General features: G+C 44.7%; 1 protein-coding gene across 1 annotated transcript in view; it reads right to left on the reverse strand.

Annotated features, from left to right (window-relative positions):
• myo5aa (myosin VAa) overlaps nt 1-15,404 on the reverse strand; it is a 193,630-nt gene that overhangs the window by 42,151 nt on the left and 136,075 nt on the right. The window contains exons 22-28 of the mRNA XM_078530249.1: nt 14,163-14,402; nt 10,463-10,711; nt 10,028-10,121; nt 9,255-9,400; nt 5,151-5,276; nt 4,206-4,349; nt 1,633-1,692 (exon numbers count right to left, since the gene is read on the reverse strand). Of these exons, the coding sequence (XP_078386375.1) occupies nt 1,633-1,692; nt 4,206-4,349; nt 5,151-5,276; nt 9,255-9,400; nt 10,028-10,121; nt 10,463-10,711; nt 14,163-14,402 (1,059 nt within the window). The remainder of the gene's footprint in view (nt 1-1,632; nt 1,693-4,205; nt 4,350-5,150; nt 5,277-9,254; nt 9,401-10,027; nt 10,122-10,462; nt 10,712-14,162; nt 14,403-15,404) is intronic.

The raw sequence follows: 15,404 nt of genomic DNA on the forward strand, positions 1-15,404 counted from the left end.
ATACAGAGGTCTAGAATGAGAGGCCAAGATTAAATGCAAGAGATTTAGAAGCGAGAACCAGATAAACAATTGTTAACACAGAAGATTCCGCAATCCTTTATATTCTCCAACTCTTTGTTGCATTGGCATCAACTCAATGAAGCTGAAATCCAAAAACACTGGAAGAGGAGGCTCCAGTCCTGCTCCAGCCTGTTCCACAACTCAGTTAGATGATGGCTGATCTGATATATCTTAGGATACGATGCATCATTTGCAGTAAAATAAATCTTTTCTGATTCCCACTAGTATTGTGAGAGGATCACAAAACAGACAGGATTAACAGATCATCCTGTATTTCAATAACGTCCGAGAGTTTGGTAATAAAAAACGAATGCCTTTCACTACCCAAAGTGCTTTACAGCCAATGAAGTATTTTTGAAGTGTAGTCACTGCTGTTATGTAGGAAATACAGCAGCCAATTTGTGCACAGCAAGCTCCCACAAACAGCTATGTGATATGACCAGATAATCTGTTTCCATGATGTTCATTGAAGGATAAATATTGGTCGGGACACCGAGGGTAACTCCCCTGTTCGTAACTGAAGTACAACAAAAGTATTTGACAAACCTGCCTTCTTGGAACACAAGACTGTTCCTCAAAAATAAATAGATCACCACTTAGCTGATTACTTAGGCGACTGTACCCGGTTTTAGTTCTCTAGTGGCACTAAGCTATCTGTGATGCGGCCTAATGGCTTCATTCTTCCAAGGGCCGTAGAGGTGCCCTGGCCAAATACAATACTGGAGAGACAGGCAAGGGGGGTAACTTGATGAGGCTTCACCTAGAATCTCACCACAGAGAGATGGTGACGGAGTGGCAATGCCACTGGACTAGTAGCCCAGAGGCCCAGGCTAATGCTCACCATGGTAGCAGATGGAATTTAAATTCAACAAATAAATCCGGAATATAAAAGCTAGTCTCAGTGATGGTGACCATGACAACTATCACTGGTTGTTGTAAAAACCCATCTGGTTCACTAATGTCCTTTAGGGAAGGAAATCTGCCGTCCTTACCTGGTCTGGCCTACATGTGACTCCAGACCCACAGAAATGTGGTTGATTCTTAACTACCCTCTGAAATGGCCCAGCAAGCCAATCAGTTCAAGGGCAATTAGGGACAGGCAACAAACGTTGACTTTGCCAGCGACGCCCACATCCAAGAAAGAAAGAAAGAAAACACCTGGGTTTTAGCAGCTTCTCTCCTTCGATGTAAACCTCAAAGACTACAAGCCAGTCAAACAATCCCAGGGAATCAAGGAATATGGGAATTGAGTGGGATCAGCCATCATCTTATTGAATGTTGGAGCAGGCTGGAGGGGCCAAATGGCCAAAACCTGCCTCTATTTCTTCTGTTCTTATGTGGCTTATTCAAAAAGCCCGTGTCTCTGTCCATCGGCATTCATGAGAGAAGTTTCAAAAGCAATGGAGCTGCCGCCACATCAGTTCTCCAATTTCAACACATGTCAATCACAGGGAAATTCCCCAGGCAGTGCCCACCTCTCCCACCATGCCTCCCACCCACACGCTGAAGACCCTGACCCAATAAAGAACAGGAACTGGCAGGAATAGCTCCTGCAGCCTGTGCCATCTTTACCTTGAGCGATTCATATTCCAGTTCAGCTCCCCTGGCTTTAACTCGTTGATCCTCTGCCTCCTGGGTAGAAACACAAAACAAAATGCATTGGCTGACTGAGGAAGATGGAATCAATTTGCCGCAAGTAATTCTGTCAAGGAGATACATTCTCGATTGCACCTGTCCAATTTTCCACCCAAGATTTGATGCTCGAAAATGAGAAGGCACAGGACCAGAAAAGGCCCCGTAGTCCACCAGGCCAGTGCCAGAAACTAGGTTGCTCCTGCCCTCAAATCCCTGTCCAATTTGGCCTAATGGACCAAATACAGCTCACGTATCCTTTATTCATAATCTAAAACCTGTAAACATCCAAAAACTTTTTTTAAACCTCACTGACCTTTAGTGGGGAAGTCTAGTTGTTTGTTAAGCTTGTTATGGACAAAGAAATAGACAAATTGCAAAAAAATGTTTTGGATTGGGGGAGAGCGGATTTTAGTAAAATAAGGCAGGATCTGGGCAAGGTAGACTGGGAACAGTTACTTGTGGGGAAATCTACAGAGGAACAGTGGGGGGTGTTCAAAAAGGAAATGGGGAGGGTAGAGGCTCAACATGTTCCCTCTAGGGTGATAGGAAGGAGTAACAAGCCCAGAGAACCATGGATGACCAGAGATATTCAGGATACAATGGGAAGGAAAAGAGAGGCTTTTAGCAGGTACAAGGGGAGCAAATCAGCAGAGGCATTAGTGGAGTACAGAAAGTGCAGGGTGGAGCTTAAGAAAGCAATTAGGAGAGCAAAGAGGGGATATGAGAAAGCTCTGGCTGGTAAAAGTAGGGAAAATCCCAAGATATTCTATAAGTATATCAAAGGGAAGAGGATAACCAGGGAAAGGGACCAAGGGGGCAACCTATGGGTGGAGCCAGAATTGGGTTGTTTTCGTTGGAGCAGAGAAGACTGAGGGGCGACCTGATCAAGGTGTACAAGATTATGAGGGGCATGGACAGGGTGGATAGGGAGCAGCTGTTCCCCTTAGTTGTAGGGTCAGTCACGGGGGGGCATAAGTTCAAGGTGAGGGGCAGGAGGTTTAGGGGGGATGTGAGGAAAAACTTTTTTACCCAGAGGGTGGTGACGGTCTGGAATGCGCTGCCTGGGAGGGTGGTGGAGGCGGGTTGCCTCACATCCTTTAAAAAGTACCTGGATGAGCACTTGGCGCATCATAACATTCAAGGCTATGGGCCAAGTGCTGGTCAATGGGGTTAGGTAGGTAGGTCAGGTATTTCTCACATGTCGGTGCAGACTCGATGGGCCGATGGGCCTCTTCTGCACTGAGAGATTCTGTGTTTGTCTGCACTGTTTACATTGCAATTTCAGTGGTGAATATGTCAAAAAGAAACTTATTACAGGTACTCTATCTATTATTCAGTGATATCTCTTACTTTTCAAGCCATTTTATTTATTTTAGTATATAGCAAGTCTCAGCTTAGGCTATTGTAATGTATGTTTATGTGTGGTATCCGAAAACCGAAATGATCTGAAATCCAAACACAATCGGCCCTGAGAGTTTTGGATAAAGGATGCTCCACCTGTACAACGTGGGCAGTTCAATCCACACGATTTATCTGCCTGGTTCTCACCCCCCTTCCTTTTTGATCTGCTCCTTCGGGCAGACAACAATGGCACCAGCCTGCAACTGGCACATTCCTTTAAGTGTGTAGATAAAAGTCCAATGGCATCAGTGGGCCCGATGACCATCTTAACTCTCGCCTGGATAGATGAATCCTTGCTCGAGCTCCAGCCCGGTGAAGACAGTGAGAGGAAGTGATACTTCAGCTGTACAAAGCTTTGATCGGACCCACGTGTGGTTCCGTATTTGGTTTTGGGAACTGCCCCAGAGGAAATACACGTTAGCTTTGAAATCGGGAAGCACTTTACCACACAAAAGAGTAGAGGAAATCTGGAATTTTCTCCCCCACAAGGCCCTGGGTACTTTGACAAGGGACTACTTCAAGACTGAGACTGACAGATTTTTATGGGGTAGGCATGTCAATGGATATGGATTGAAGGCAGGTAAGTGGGGTCAAATTGCACCCATGGTCTAACTGAATGGTGGAACGGGTTTAAGGGGCTGAATGGCCTACTCCTATTCCTTCAAGAAGACATTTCATAAAGAGATAATGGGGGGAACAATCAAATTGCTGTTCGTGTAAAAATAAAAATAAATCACTGGATGACCACAAGTAGAGCACACCAGAGCCAATCAAGGGCATGAACCATTTTTAAGGGTATAGTAAGTGATGTTAATCAACCTCTAAGGGAATAGCTATCTGTCCATGTGTACCCCAAATTAGCAGATACGGGGGGTGGGCTGAATGGCCCGTTTCTGGGCTGTAAATCCTATGTGGAATGCACTAAATGAGTCCAAAATGAGCACCACTTGGGATAACAATTCCATGCTCTTTCAAAGAGCTAGCACAGGGACAGTGGGCTGAGCGGTCTCGTTGTGTGTAGCACCATGTTAAGATTCCAAGATTGTTTCAATCGACTACCATCACAAAACTTGACTCAAACTAAAAACTGGCCTAGCTCTGAGCGTTACCTTTGCTTTGCTTCTTAGTGCTTGATCCTCTTTCCTATCCAGCTCTTCCTGCAAAGCCTGTTTCTCCTGTTCCAGCTCAGACACACGCTTCTGTAGTTTCAGGAACAGGGACATATCCAGAGCACCTTTCTGTTCAGGAAATTCCTATTCCAAACAGAGGAATTATTGATACATTTCACAAAACAAAAGTGAATTGGATAAAACTGTCCACCTGTCCCTCTCTGGACACTGGGACAACACAGGTTAAAGGTTATACTGAGTTTCCTCTGGGTTACCGATGGTGAATGAAGAGGAATACAGAGAGGATGTGGTACTTCAAGTCTTCAAATTCACTTTCAGCTTCAAATAAGACAGACAGTTAAGAGAGAATCCATATAATTCCTCTAAATAGATTATCTAGATCCACTCGATAATCCCCCATCTAGAACTATTCACATTAATACAACTGCACTAAGGTCTTAAGTTAAAGAGAACACCAATGTTTCTCCAGCTTAATTAGCACAGAGACTTTGTCAGAAACAGTTTGTTTTTGAAACTGACCTGTCGCCCTACAGATGATGAAAGGTATTCAAACCTTCACAGCTCCATAAATGCAAAATGCTGTGGATGCTGGAAATCTGAAACTAAAAACAGAAAATGCTGGAAAAGCTCAGCAGGTCTGGCAGCATCTGTGGAGAGAGAGAAACAGAGTTAACGTTTCGAGTCCGTATGACTCTTCTTCAAAGTTCTGAATACGGACTCGAAACGTTAACGCTGTTTCTCTCTCCCTGCCAGACTTGCTGAGCACTCCCAGCAGTTCCTGCTTTTTATTACTAGGGAATTCCACATTTTGGTCACCCTGACCAATGGTCCATCATCAGTCTTAACTTTGCTTTGCAGCAGGATTGACCCTGGGCCCCTGGTTCAATGTCTCAGGGTAAACAGCTGATGAAGGACGCTACCAACCTCCATTTTTCTCGTTCCATCCTCAGTCTCTCCAGGCTCCAAGGAAAGCAGAGAGTTGTACGTGTATTCTGACTCATTACTGCTGTGCGTGGAGTCTGTCCTTCTATGACCAGGCTTTGTAACGTTCTGGAAATGGGTGCACACAACTGAGTTACTTCAATCTAACCAAATCAAATCAAATCGAATGAAAAATGATCCTTTAGTGTAGAGCAGGCTTGTCCGACCCGCAGTCTGCAAGAAGCCCCTCCACATGGCCCCCAAAACTTCTGCTGAAAGTGCCGGTCAGACCCAGCTCAGTGTGTCTGAAGATTTCTTCAGGGGCCTGTTCCTCCAAACACGGCCTGTTTCTCACCCTCGTTTGCTGCCGTTCGGCTTCCAGTTGAGCCTATCAGCATCAAGCATGGGAGAGAAACAGGTTGTGATTGGAGGAGCAGTGTACACTGCCAACTGAGAGTATTTGAAGGTAGAGACAGACTTTGGAGTGCGTGTTCACCATACTTTCCCATGGCTGCCAGTGCTCTCCCCCCGGTACCCAACCAGCACACGATCCCCCACTTCCGGCTCTCTCCTGCGGTCCCCAGTTCTCGGCCCTTCCCCTCAGCAGGCACCTGCATTCAGGCGCCGCTAGGCCTCAGGCCTCGCACCAGCTCATGTCACACCTACGCCCACCCCCAAGCCAATTTTGTGATGGTGAGTGCAAGGGAGCGCGAGCATATGAAGGCATGAGCGCTTGCCCGTGTGTAACACAGGGGTTGACCGCATGTGCCTGTGTGTGTGTGTGTGAGCGTGCGAGAGAGAGAGAGTGTGTGTGAGTGAGTGAGTGAGTGAGTGAGTGAGAGAGAGTGAGAGTGTAAGAGAGAGTGTGTGAGTGTGAGAGAGAGTGTGAGAGAGAATGTGAGTGTGAGTGACAGTGTGAGAGAGAGAGCGCACGAGAGTGTGTGTGTGTGTGTGTGTGTGTGTGTGTGTGTTTGTTGGTTTGTGTGTGTGTGTCTCTCTGGCTCACTCCCAGTCGCAGGGTTGTCATTCAGTCTTCCCGCACACACCAACAGGCACTCTCACAGAGGGTGAGGGTGAGTGAGTGAGCATCCTGAGACTTGGAGTTGGCTGGGCACAGACTCTCACCCTTTCACACTGGATGGTTGTCTTTATTACTCATTTTTTGATTATCAATTTATTATCCTGATTTTATTTTTTGCTCAGCAAGGTGTTTCTAATCATACGTCAGCTTTCTTTAAAAAAATTCATGTTTAATGTTGCGCCAAACCTGGTCTTTCCGAAATTTGCTCATCAGTCCCGAGTGTGAGAAAAATTGAAATGTGGCACCCCACCCCCATGAGAAAAGGTTGGACATGCCTGGTATCGAGCTAGATTACAAACTGTGTGTGAAACAATACCAGAGTTATTTATCACAAAGTATTAGCTATTTGTACAAACCATGAGTCATTTTTCTTCAGGTTTTACAATTAAATGTGGTAATACTGTGTGCAGTGTAATTCAATTAATATCAATATTTAAAAAAATAAGTAATATCCTTCACTGCCCAGCATTAATAAGGAATTAACTACATTCCCCCTCCACTCATGTTAATAATTTTAATCGTGATTAAGAGTTAGTTACTTATGCATGCATGCATGAACCATATTCTGTGCAGGGATTTATTAGACCAAATTTGCCAGAACTAAAGTTTGGAAAAATTCCTTTGATCATGGGTGCTATGATAGTGTATGGTATGATACTCTTTCGAGTTATCAACAGTCACAGATTGCAACTCTTTTGAGTACAATCACAGTTCTTGGTTTCCGGGAGTGGGACATGAACTCACAACCCTCTGATTCAAAGGCGAGGGTGCTATGAACTGAGCCACAGCTGACACCTCCCCCCCCGTGTATGATAGTGTATAGTATATCATTTGTGGTTAACTATATGCAGGTGGAGGGCATTGATTGGGTTGTTACTTGAACACAAATAAAGAGACATTTACTGATGCTAGGGTGAGGGTCGAGTTAGGAGGTATATAATTGTAATGTTTCACTCGGTGAATAAACGTAAACTGAGGAAAGATTGGCTCTGGTTTCAGCCTTCATCAGTTGACTTTCAGAGATTAACATGGAGGTGGCGGGGAGCAAAGTAATTGGCAGTGAGCCTCCTCCACCCAAGTCTAATGCCATTGATTTTGCTCCCCGAACTCTTCTAAACACGTGTGTTTCTGCCTACAAGGACCTAAAGCCTGCCTCCCTGGTGGCTCAGTTGTTAAATGAAGGACCGAAGGTTTTAAGCATGGAAGTTTCCAGGCTCAACCCCTGGTCAGCGCTAGGTTAACCGATGTCTGCCGAAGCAGCAGTGAGGCACTATGGTTGGGCTCAGCATCCTTGAGCTAGGGAGAGAGTGAAAAATAAAAATTAAAAAATCAGCAAAGTGCGCCTGATGCCAATCCCGTGTCAACTTGTGCAAAGTGTGCATGTGTGAACATCAGATGAGCACAGGATCAGGCTCAACTGTGATGTCCCCTCCCTGCAACTGCAAAGCCTGACCACACTCATTGACTGGGATCACACTGGAGGAATTGGTTACTGGACCAGGTATCACGTGGGACCTGCAGAACCGCACGCCAGTCCGATTCAGAATTTACTGGGATAGACAGTGAACTTACAGGACAGACAGGCCTTCTAGACAAATAGCATCCAAAGATCAAGAATTTACAAGAAGGTTCACTAGACTGGCTCCTGGGATGAGGGGGTTGTTCCTATGATGAGGCGTTGAGTAAATTGGGCCTATACTCTGAGTTTAGAAGGGGTGACCTCATTCAAGAAGGGTCTTGCCAGGTTAGACACCAAGAAGTTGTTTCCCTTGGCTGGGGAATCTAGAACAGGGGGACACAGCCACAAGATAAAGGGTAAATCATTTAGGACTGAGATGAGGAGAAATCTTTTCAGTCAGAGAGTGGTGAATCTTTGAAAGTCTCCATCCCAGAGGCTTGTGAATGTTGTATTGTTGAGTATATTCAAAGGTTGGGATAAATCTCTCAGGGTGAATGGATATTGGGAGAAGGCAGAAAAGTGGAGTTGAGACAGAAGATCAGCCATGATCAAAGATTTTCATGTCTGGTTCCAGGGTTGAGAGACATTGGTTACGTAGATAGACTGGAGAAGCCATGGAGAGATTGGAGAAGCTGGGGCTGTTCTTCTTGGCGAAGAGAAGGTTGAGAGATTTGACAGAGCTGTTCAAAATCATGAGGAGTCTGGACTGAGTTGATAGACAGCCTGCTCCCTTTGACAGAACGGTCAAGTATCAGAAGACATCAATTTAAGGTGACTAACGAAAGAACCAGAGGTGACACGAAGAAAAACTTTGTTACACAGCAAGTGGTTAGGATCTGATTGCGCTGCCTGAGATTGTGGTGAAGACAATCATGGCTTTCAAAAGGGAATTGCACCTGAAAAGAAAAGACTGCATTATGGGAAAAGTCAGGGGGTCTAGCTAAGCAGCTCTGACAGGGACCCAGCATGGACTCAATGGGCCAAACAGTCTCCTTCTGTGCAGTAATATATGATATAATTCCATGATTGTATTGAATGGTGAAGCAGGCTCAAGAAGCTTTATGGACCAGTCCTGCTACTGTTTATGTTCTTTCATTTCTCTAGTTCTCCTAACATAGAATATGTGTCAAAACACTTTACACGGACAAGTGAAGATCACACAGGAGAGAAGGGCAGCTGGAAATAGTTTGGGGAGGGGGGAAGAAAAATACAGGGTTGAAAGTAGCAAGGGAATAGCTGTAGACAAGAGCTTCACATCTGAGAAAATGGCCAATGGTGACGGGGAAAGTGAGAAGTTAAATGGTGTCAGACAGGTGGAGTGTACGTGTTGGAATATATCGCTTCAGGGGATTGCAGAGGTAGGAATGAGGTGAAACCACAAAGGGATTTGGATACAAGAAGTGGGAGGAGGATAGCAGTGGAGTTTGGGATTCGGGGCTGCAGGTTGTGGAAGAGGGTGGTTGTAATTTATGGAGGCTAAAGGCAGGGAGGTCAAAAACGAGCGTGTCTGCAATGAAGCCTTGAACAAATACTCATGCTGAACATTTTGATTCTTCAAGACACTTACGACCAAAGATATTTCCTCCTTCAGGTTATCATAGCGTTCCTCTAGTCGGCAGAACTCATTAAGCAGAGACTGGTACCTGGACCTTTCATCATTAAGATCAACCTCAAGCTGTTTGGTCTCTTCCTCCATCTTCTTCTCCATAGATTCTGCAATGGGATACAGCAACATTATTATGAGACCTGAAGGTAAAGGGCTCGAGTGAACCAGATAGTTTTTTATGACAATCAATTATAGCTTTCATGGTCAGCAGAGACGATCCCTATATTCCAGATTTATTAATTGAATTTAAATTCCACCAGCTGTCGTGATGGGATTTGATCCTGTGTCCTCAGATTATTAGCCTGGGCCTCTGCATTACTAGACCAGTGACAATTCTGCTACACCACTGTCTCCCCGAACTTCAAAGGACAAAAATATTTCAGAGCTTCTGGTTTGTGGAGAGATGTCCGTCAAATAATAGTTTAAGATCATTAATCTCCTCAGGCCTTCTGCACCTGGTCTGTTTGACATCAGGCATCAGAAGCCAGTCAGGAGCATTGAGACTTAATAGCAAAGAGATTACACAACTAAAAATGTTGCTCAAGAAAATATGCTATTATTTTCATTTAATGCTATAATAATTTGCAAAGGACTATGCTCCCGAGTTATTAGTTTAGGATTTTTTTTCCGAAATTCCTCTCGAGAACGCGCAGCAACTTTTGTCAGTCTGCACCCTTTAAGCTCCAGTGCATCACCAGGGTGAACGTCACCCTCTTGAGGGATGGAAGCATCACCTGTTATCTCTTTGGCCTGTTGCTGGATTTGATGATTCAGCTCCTCTTTCTCATTCTTCAGCAAAGCGTTCTGCTCTTTAAGCTGGGAGACCATCTGTAAGGAGGGTTAGCACTGTAAATACTGTGCCACATAACCGCCTTCATATTCGCCATTCAATTTTGTAATCCCAAACCTCCCCATTCTGCAGCACGATAACATATTGGGATATTTTAATCTCACTCTAGGAAGAATGGAGAGTGATTCAGCAGCTGCATCAGAAAGTAATATAATCTTGTCTGAACAAATTAGGTCATCTAGTGGTGCTTGAGTTTATATAATGAAGAAAAAAAGATTACCTTCCGACATTTAATATTAATTTGATTTTTTTTAAAGGTAGTTTTTATTAGAAAAATTCCCACACAACATGCTGAACTGAACATGCAGGAAATTCTCACCAGGTCCGTTTCTGCTTTGTATTTATCTGCTCCTTCTTCAAGACGTTTCTTCTGAGCCTGAGTTTCCTTGAGTTCCCTGCGGAGAATCACGATCTCCTCCATCAGGCTGGTAATCTTGTTGGAGGAGACTTTGGCACTTTCTTCATTCGCGCGGAGCCGATCGACCTCAGTCCGTAACTTCTCTGTCTCGTTGGTATAAGTGGTCTCCAAACCACTCAACTTCTCCAGCAAAGATTTCATCTCTTTAGTCTACGTTGAAAGAAAGAAAAGGTTGGAGTCAGCAGCAACGTAAATTAAAGGGTCACCATTCAATTAGGAGAGTGGAAATGTAGTCCTGAATGGAGCTAACCTCGAGGGAATGGACTCATTTAAGGAGAACACATGGAAATGTGGCAAAGGCTTTAAACAAAAGCACTATATGCATCTCTGTCAGGGAAGGGATGGGTGAACATATAAGCAGATATAGAATATACATTATACATGCATGCATATTACACAGATAATTTACCATGGCTGTCTATACACTAACATATGGAGACAGGAGGGGCAGTATCATATGGTAATGTTGCTGGACTGGTAATCAGAGGCCCAAAGTAATGCCCTTAAGATAGGAGCTCAAATCCCACCACGGCAGCTGGGGGAATTTAAATATAATTATTACATGAGGAATGAAATGCTCATCTCATTATTAATAATGATTAAATGACCGGATTTCTGTAAAAACTCATCTGGCTCACTATTATCCTTCAGGGAGGAAATCTGTTGTCCTTACCCAGTCTGGCCTGCTTGGGATTTCAGACCCATGGCAATGTGGCTAACTCTTATTTCCTTATGAAATGGCCTGGCAAGTCATTCAGTCGAGGGCAATTAGGGATGAGCAATAAATGCTGGCCTTGCCAGCAGCACTCTCATCTCAAGAATAAATAAGAGCATACTCCTCTATTTATTTCCCAAGCGCGCATTAACAATCAAATGTGACTAAAAAAGAGCTGGCAATAGCGTCCCTGCTAAAATACTCATTGTACTTTATCCACCTCCCCACACCTCCCCAATTCCCCAATTCTCTTCACTCCTCTTCTGAAAGTATTGACTCCATAACTAGAGGGGAGGTGGTGGCATAATGGTATTGTCACTGGACAGAGACCCAGGGTAATGGTATTGTCACTGGACAGAGACCCAGGGTAATGGTATTGTCACTGGACAGAGACCCAGGGTAATGGTATTGTCACTGGACAGAGACCCAGGGTAATGGTATTGTCACTGGACAGAGACCCAGGGTAATGGTATTGTCACTGGACAGAGACCCAGGCTAATGGTATTGTCACTGGACAGAGACCCAGGGTAATGGTATTGTCACTGGACAGAGACCCAGGGTAATGGTATTGTCACTGGACAGAGACCCAGGGTAATGGTATTGTCACTGGTCAGAGACCCAGGGTAATGGTATTGTCACTGGACAGAGACCCAGGGTAATGGTATTGTCACTGGACAGAGACCCAGGGTAATGGTATTGTCACTGGACAGAGACCCAGGGTAATGGTATTGTCACTGGACAGAGACCCAGGGTAATGGTATTGTCAACGGACAGAGACCCAGGGTAATGGTATTGTCACTGGACAGAGACCCAGGGTAATGGTATTGTCACTGGACAGAGACCCAGGGTAATGGTATTGTCACTGGACAGAGACCCAGGCTAATGGTATTGTCACTGGACAGAGACCCAGGGTAATGCTCATCATGGCAGACGGTGAAATTTGAATCCAAAAAAATCTGGAATTAAAGTTCTGATGATGACCACAAAACCATTGCCAATTGTCAGAAGAACCCATCTGGTTCACTAATGTCCTTTAGGGAAGGAAATCTGCCGTCCTTACCTGGTCTGGCCTACATGTGACTCCAGGCCCACAGCAATGTGGTTGACTCTTTAAATGCCCTCTGAACAAGGACAATTAGGGATGGGCAATAAATGCTGGCCTGGCCAGCAACGCCCACAACCCATGAACGACTAAGTGTTAAAAAAAAAGTATGTCCCCACCAGCTGCAATCACCATCCAGTAACTTGGGGGGGAGAATTTTTGGCTTGGGGAGCGGGGGTGGGGCTTCCCAAACTGTCAAAGGCCTATTAAGGCCATTTAACTTTCAATTCAAATAATTAACGGAGCTGCCCGTCCAACCTTGAGGTTGGCGGGCAGGCGAAGAGCCCAGGCGGCCTTCACACTTTTCGTGGAACCTCATCCGTGGGCGGGATGAGGTTTCATGAATGATTTTTAAATTTTCACAAAAAATTTCAATAAAATTAATGCTCATGTGACAGTTTCACATGAGGGGACATGTCATAAAAAATTTTCCGCCACTTTATTAAACTTTTTACACGTTAAACTTATCTCCCTGAGGCACCTCTGTGCCTCGGAGATTTCTGCGCTCTTTCGTGCACACTCCCGACTCAGGGAACACCCCCGCCCCGCCCAGGGAGCGCATAGTGCTTCCGGGTGCGCGTCACGCTGGGCGGGTCTTAATTGGCCCGCCCACGTAAAATGGCGGCGCGCATCCGATTGGGAGCACCGATTGGGTCATTGCCTACACCCCCACACAACCCCGCCCGATGTGGAGAAAATTCCCCCCTTTGCTCTAGTGACCATTATTCACTAATGAGTCTCGACATAGAGAGTCCACTGATGCTGAAAGAACTTCACACTGATGACTGATCCCACTTTCACTCAGAATCCGACCAGTACATTCCCAGCAAGGGTCAGCGTTAGCAGTGGGTTTGGGTGGAGGGGGCACGGTGGCGGTAACCCTCTAGCAGCCAATTTTGTTATCCCAGTTGATGAGATCAGCTAACACTACTACTACATGTGGTTACTTAGTGCTACCCTCAATGTAGTCAAATGTCCCAGGGCATTTCACAAGTGCGCTATAAAACAAAACTTGATGCAGACTCACATAAGGAGATATCAGAGCAGATGACCAAAAGCTCGGTCAAAGAGGGAGGTTTTAACAAGTGTCTTAAAAGAGAAAAAATAGGTAGAGAGGCAGAGAGGGCTAGGGAGGGAATTCCAGAGCTTAGGGCCTAAGCAACTGAAGGCACGAGCACTAATAGTAGAGTGATTAAAATCAAGAGGCCAGAATTAGAGCAGCGCAGATATCTCGGAGGGTTGTAGGGCTGGAGGAAATTAGAGGTGGGGGGCTCGGAGGGGAGGGGGCTGCGAGACCAGGCAGGGATTTGAAAGCAAGGATGCGAATCATAAAAATCGAGATTTTGCTTGCTCGGGAGCCAGTGCAGGTCAGCGAACACAGTGGTGATGGGTGAAGGGCACTTGGTGTGAGTAAGGATGCAAGGAGCAGAGTTTTGGATGACCTCAATTTTACAGAGGGAGGCCAGCCAGGAGTGCATTGGAATAATCAAGTCTGGAGGTAACAAAGGCACGGATGAAGGTTTCAGCCGCAGATGAGCGGGGATTAAGACATGTGTAAGCACACGTGCAGATTGGAGAGAGGGCAAGTACCAGCCTACTGTATAAGATGAATCTTGACCACTGCACCTTATAATCTACAGATACAGACTGGCACTGTAGCACAATTGCTGATTCACTGTGGATTTGACTTTTGAAGAAATAAATGCCACTGTAGAGCTGCTGAAACCGATTTTGTTTGTCTGTCAGAGGAAAGCTCCACGATATTGGATTAATACTGGCGTTACCTGGTCATTGACTTTGCACTGCAGCTGCACAATCTTGTTCTCCATGCCAATGTTGAGGGTTTTGTAGTGCTCGACAGATCTCGCTTCAATCTTCAATTTCTTAAGCTCGCGCTTTGCCATCATGCGGCGGTAGCAACACTGCAGGTAGATGATGGCGTGGTGGGTCCTCTTGTACTTGCTCTTCGCCATCCAGCCACGCACGTGCTTCTGAAGAATGATAGCTTTTTGTTCCCGGAGGATCTGTTTGCAAAAGAAAAGGTTTTAAAGATATATGCGGTTTTGGCAGAAGTCTCACCATGTCTGGATATAAGTGTCAAGAAGGTATAAGAATATCTATAATGTTATTGGAAATTATTTTAAAATATAGAGTTCTAGCTCTGTGTGTGTGTGTGTGTGTGTGTGTGTGTGTGTGTGTCTCAATTGGATTAAAGCCAGCTGGTCTGGAGGCTTTGATGTATAGAAAAGAAGTAGGTTTGAAATGTTAATTAGGTAAACATGAGGGCAATTTGCATTTTTTCTTTAAGCAAATTTAGTGTAGCTTAGATTCAAAGAGAGGGAGTGCAATATTACACCTAACCAGGTGAAGCTCAGAAATGGTGTGTTTGTTATATTGTGACACGGCTGTTGGTAAAGGCTGAGTTGTTTAAATCCCAGAGGAACTGAACAACTGTCATAACCTATATTTTCAATTGGTATCAAAAATAAAAATACCTGGAAAAACTCAGCAGGCCTGACAGCATCTGAGGAGAGGAACCTCTCTGCAGATGCTGTTAGACCTGCTGAGTTTTTCCAGGTACTTTTTTGTTTTTGTTTCAGATTTCCAGCATCTGCAGTATTTTGATTTTTTCAATTGGTATGTTTGAGATGCAGCTCTGAATTCAGGAATTAGACCACTGAGCCTCGAAAGGTTTTTTTTTAATATAAAACTAAATTAAACATTTATTAATTTAACAACAAATGAAACACGACACACGTGTCTACAAACGACTACCATAATAATTTTTAAACAAATCCCCAAATTAATCACTCCCAGGTAAATCTTCACCAAGGCAACAGTAACCCATAGACTTTAAACAGACACCGGGCAAAGCACATTTTGAATTTGTATGGTCAAATGAAGCTCCTTGCAATTTGGTTCCTTTGCAGACACAGTTGTTGGCTCACAGGCTGGTCAGATCTTAAATGCCTCTGACTTATACACACAAACTACTTTCTGTAAATTTTCCATTGTATTACTGCATT

The sequence above is a fragment of the Cetorhinus maximus genome, chromosome 26 (assembly GCF_964194155.1).
Source record: "Cetorhinus maximus chromosome 26, sCetMax3.hap1.1, whole genome shotgun sequence".
Classification (NCBI taxonomy): Eukaryota; Metazoa; Chordata; class Chondrichthyes; order Lamniformes; family Cetorhinidae; genus Cetorhinus; species Cetorhinus maximus.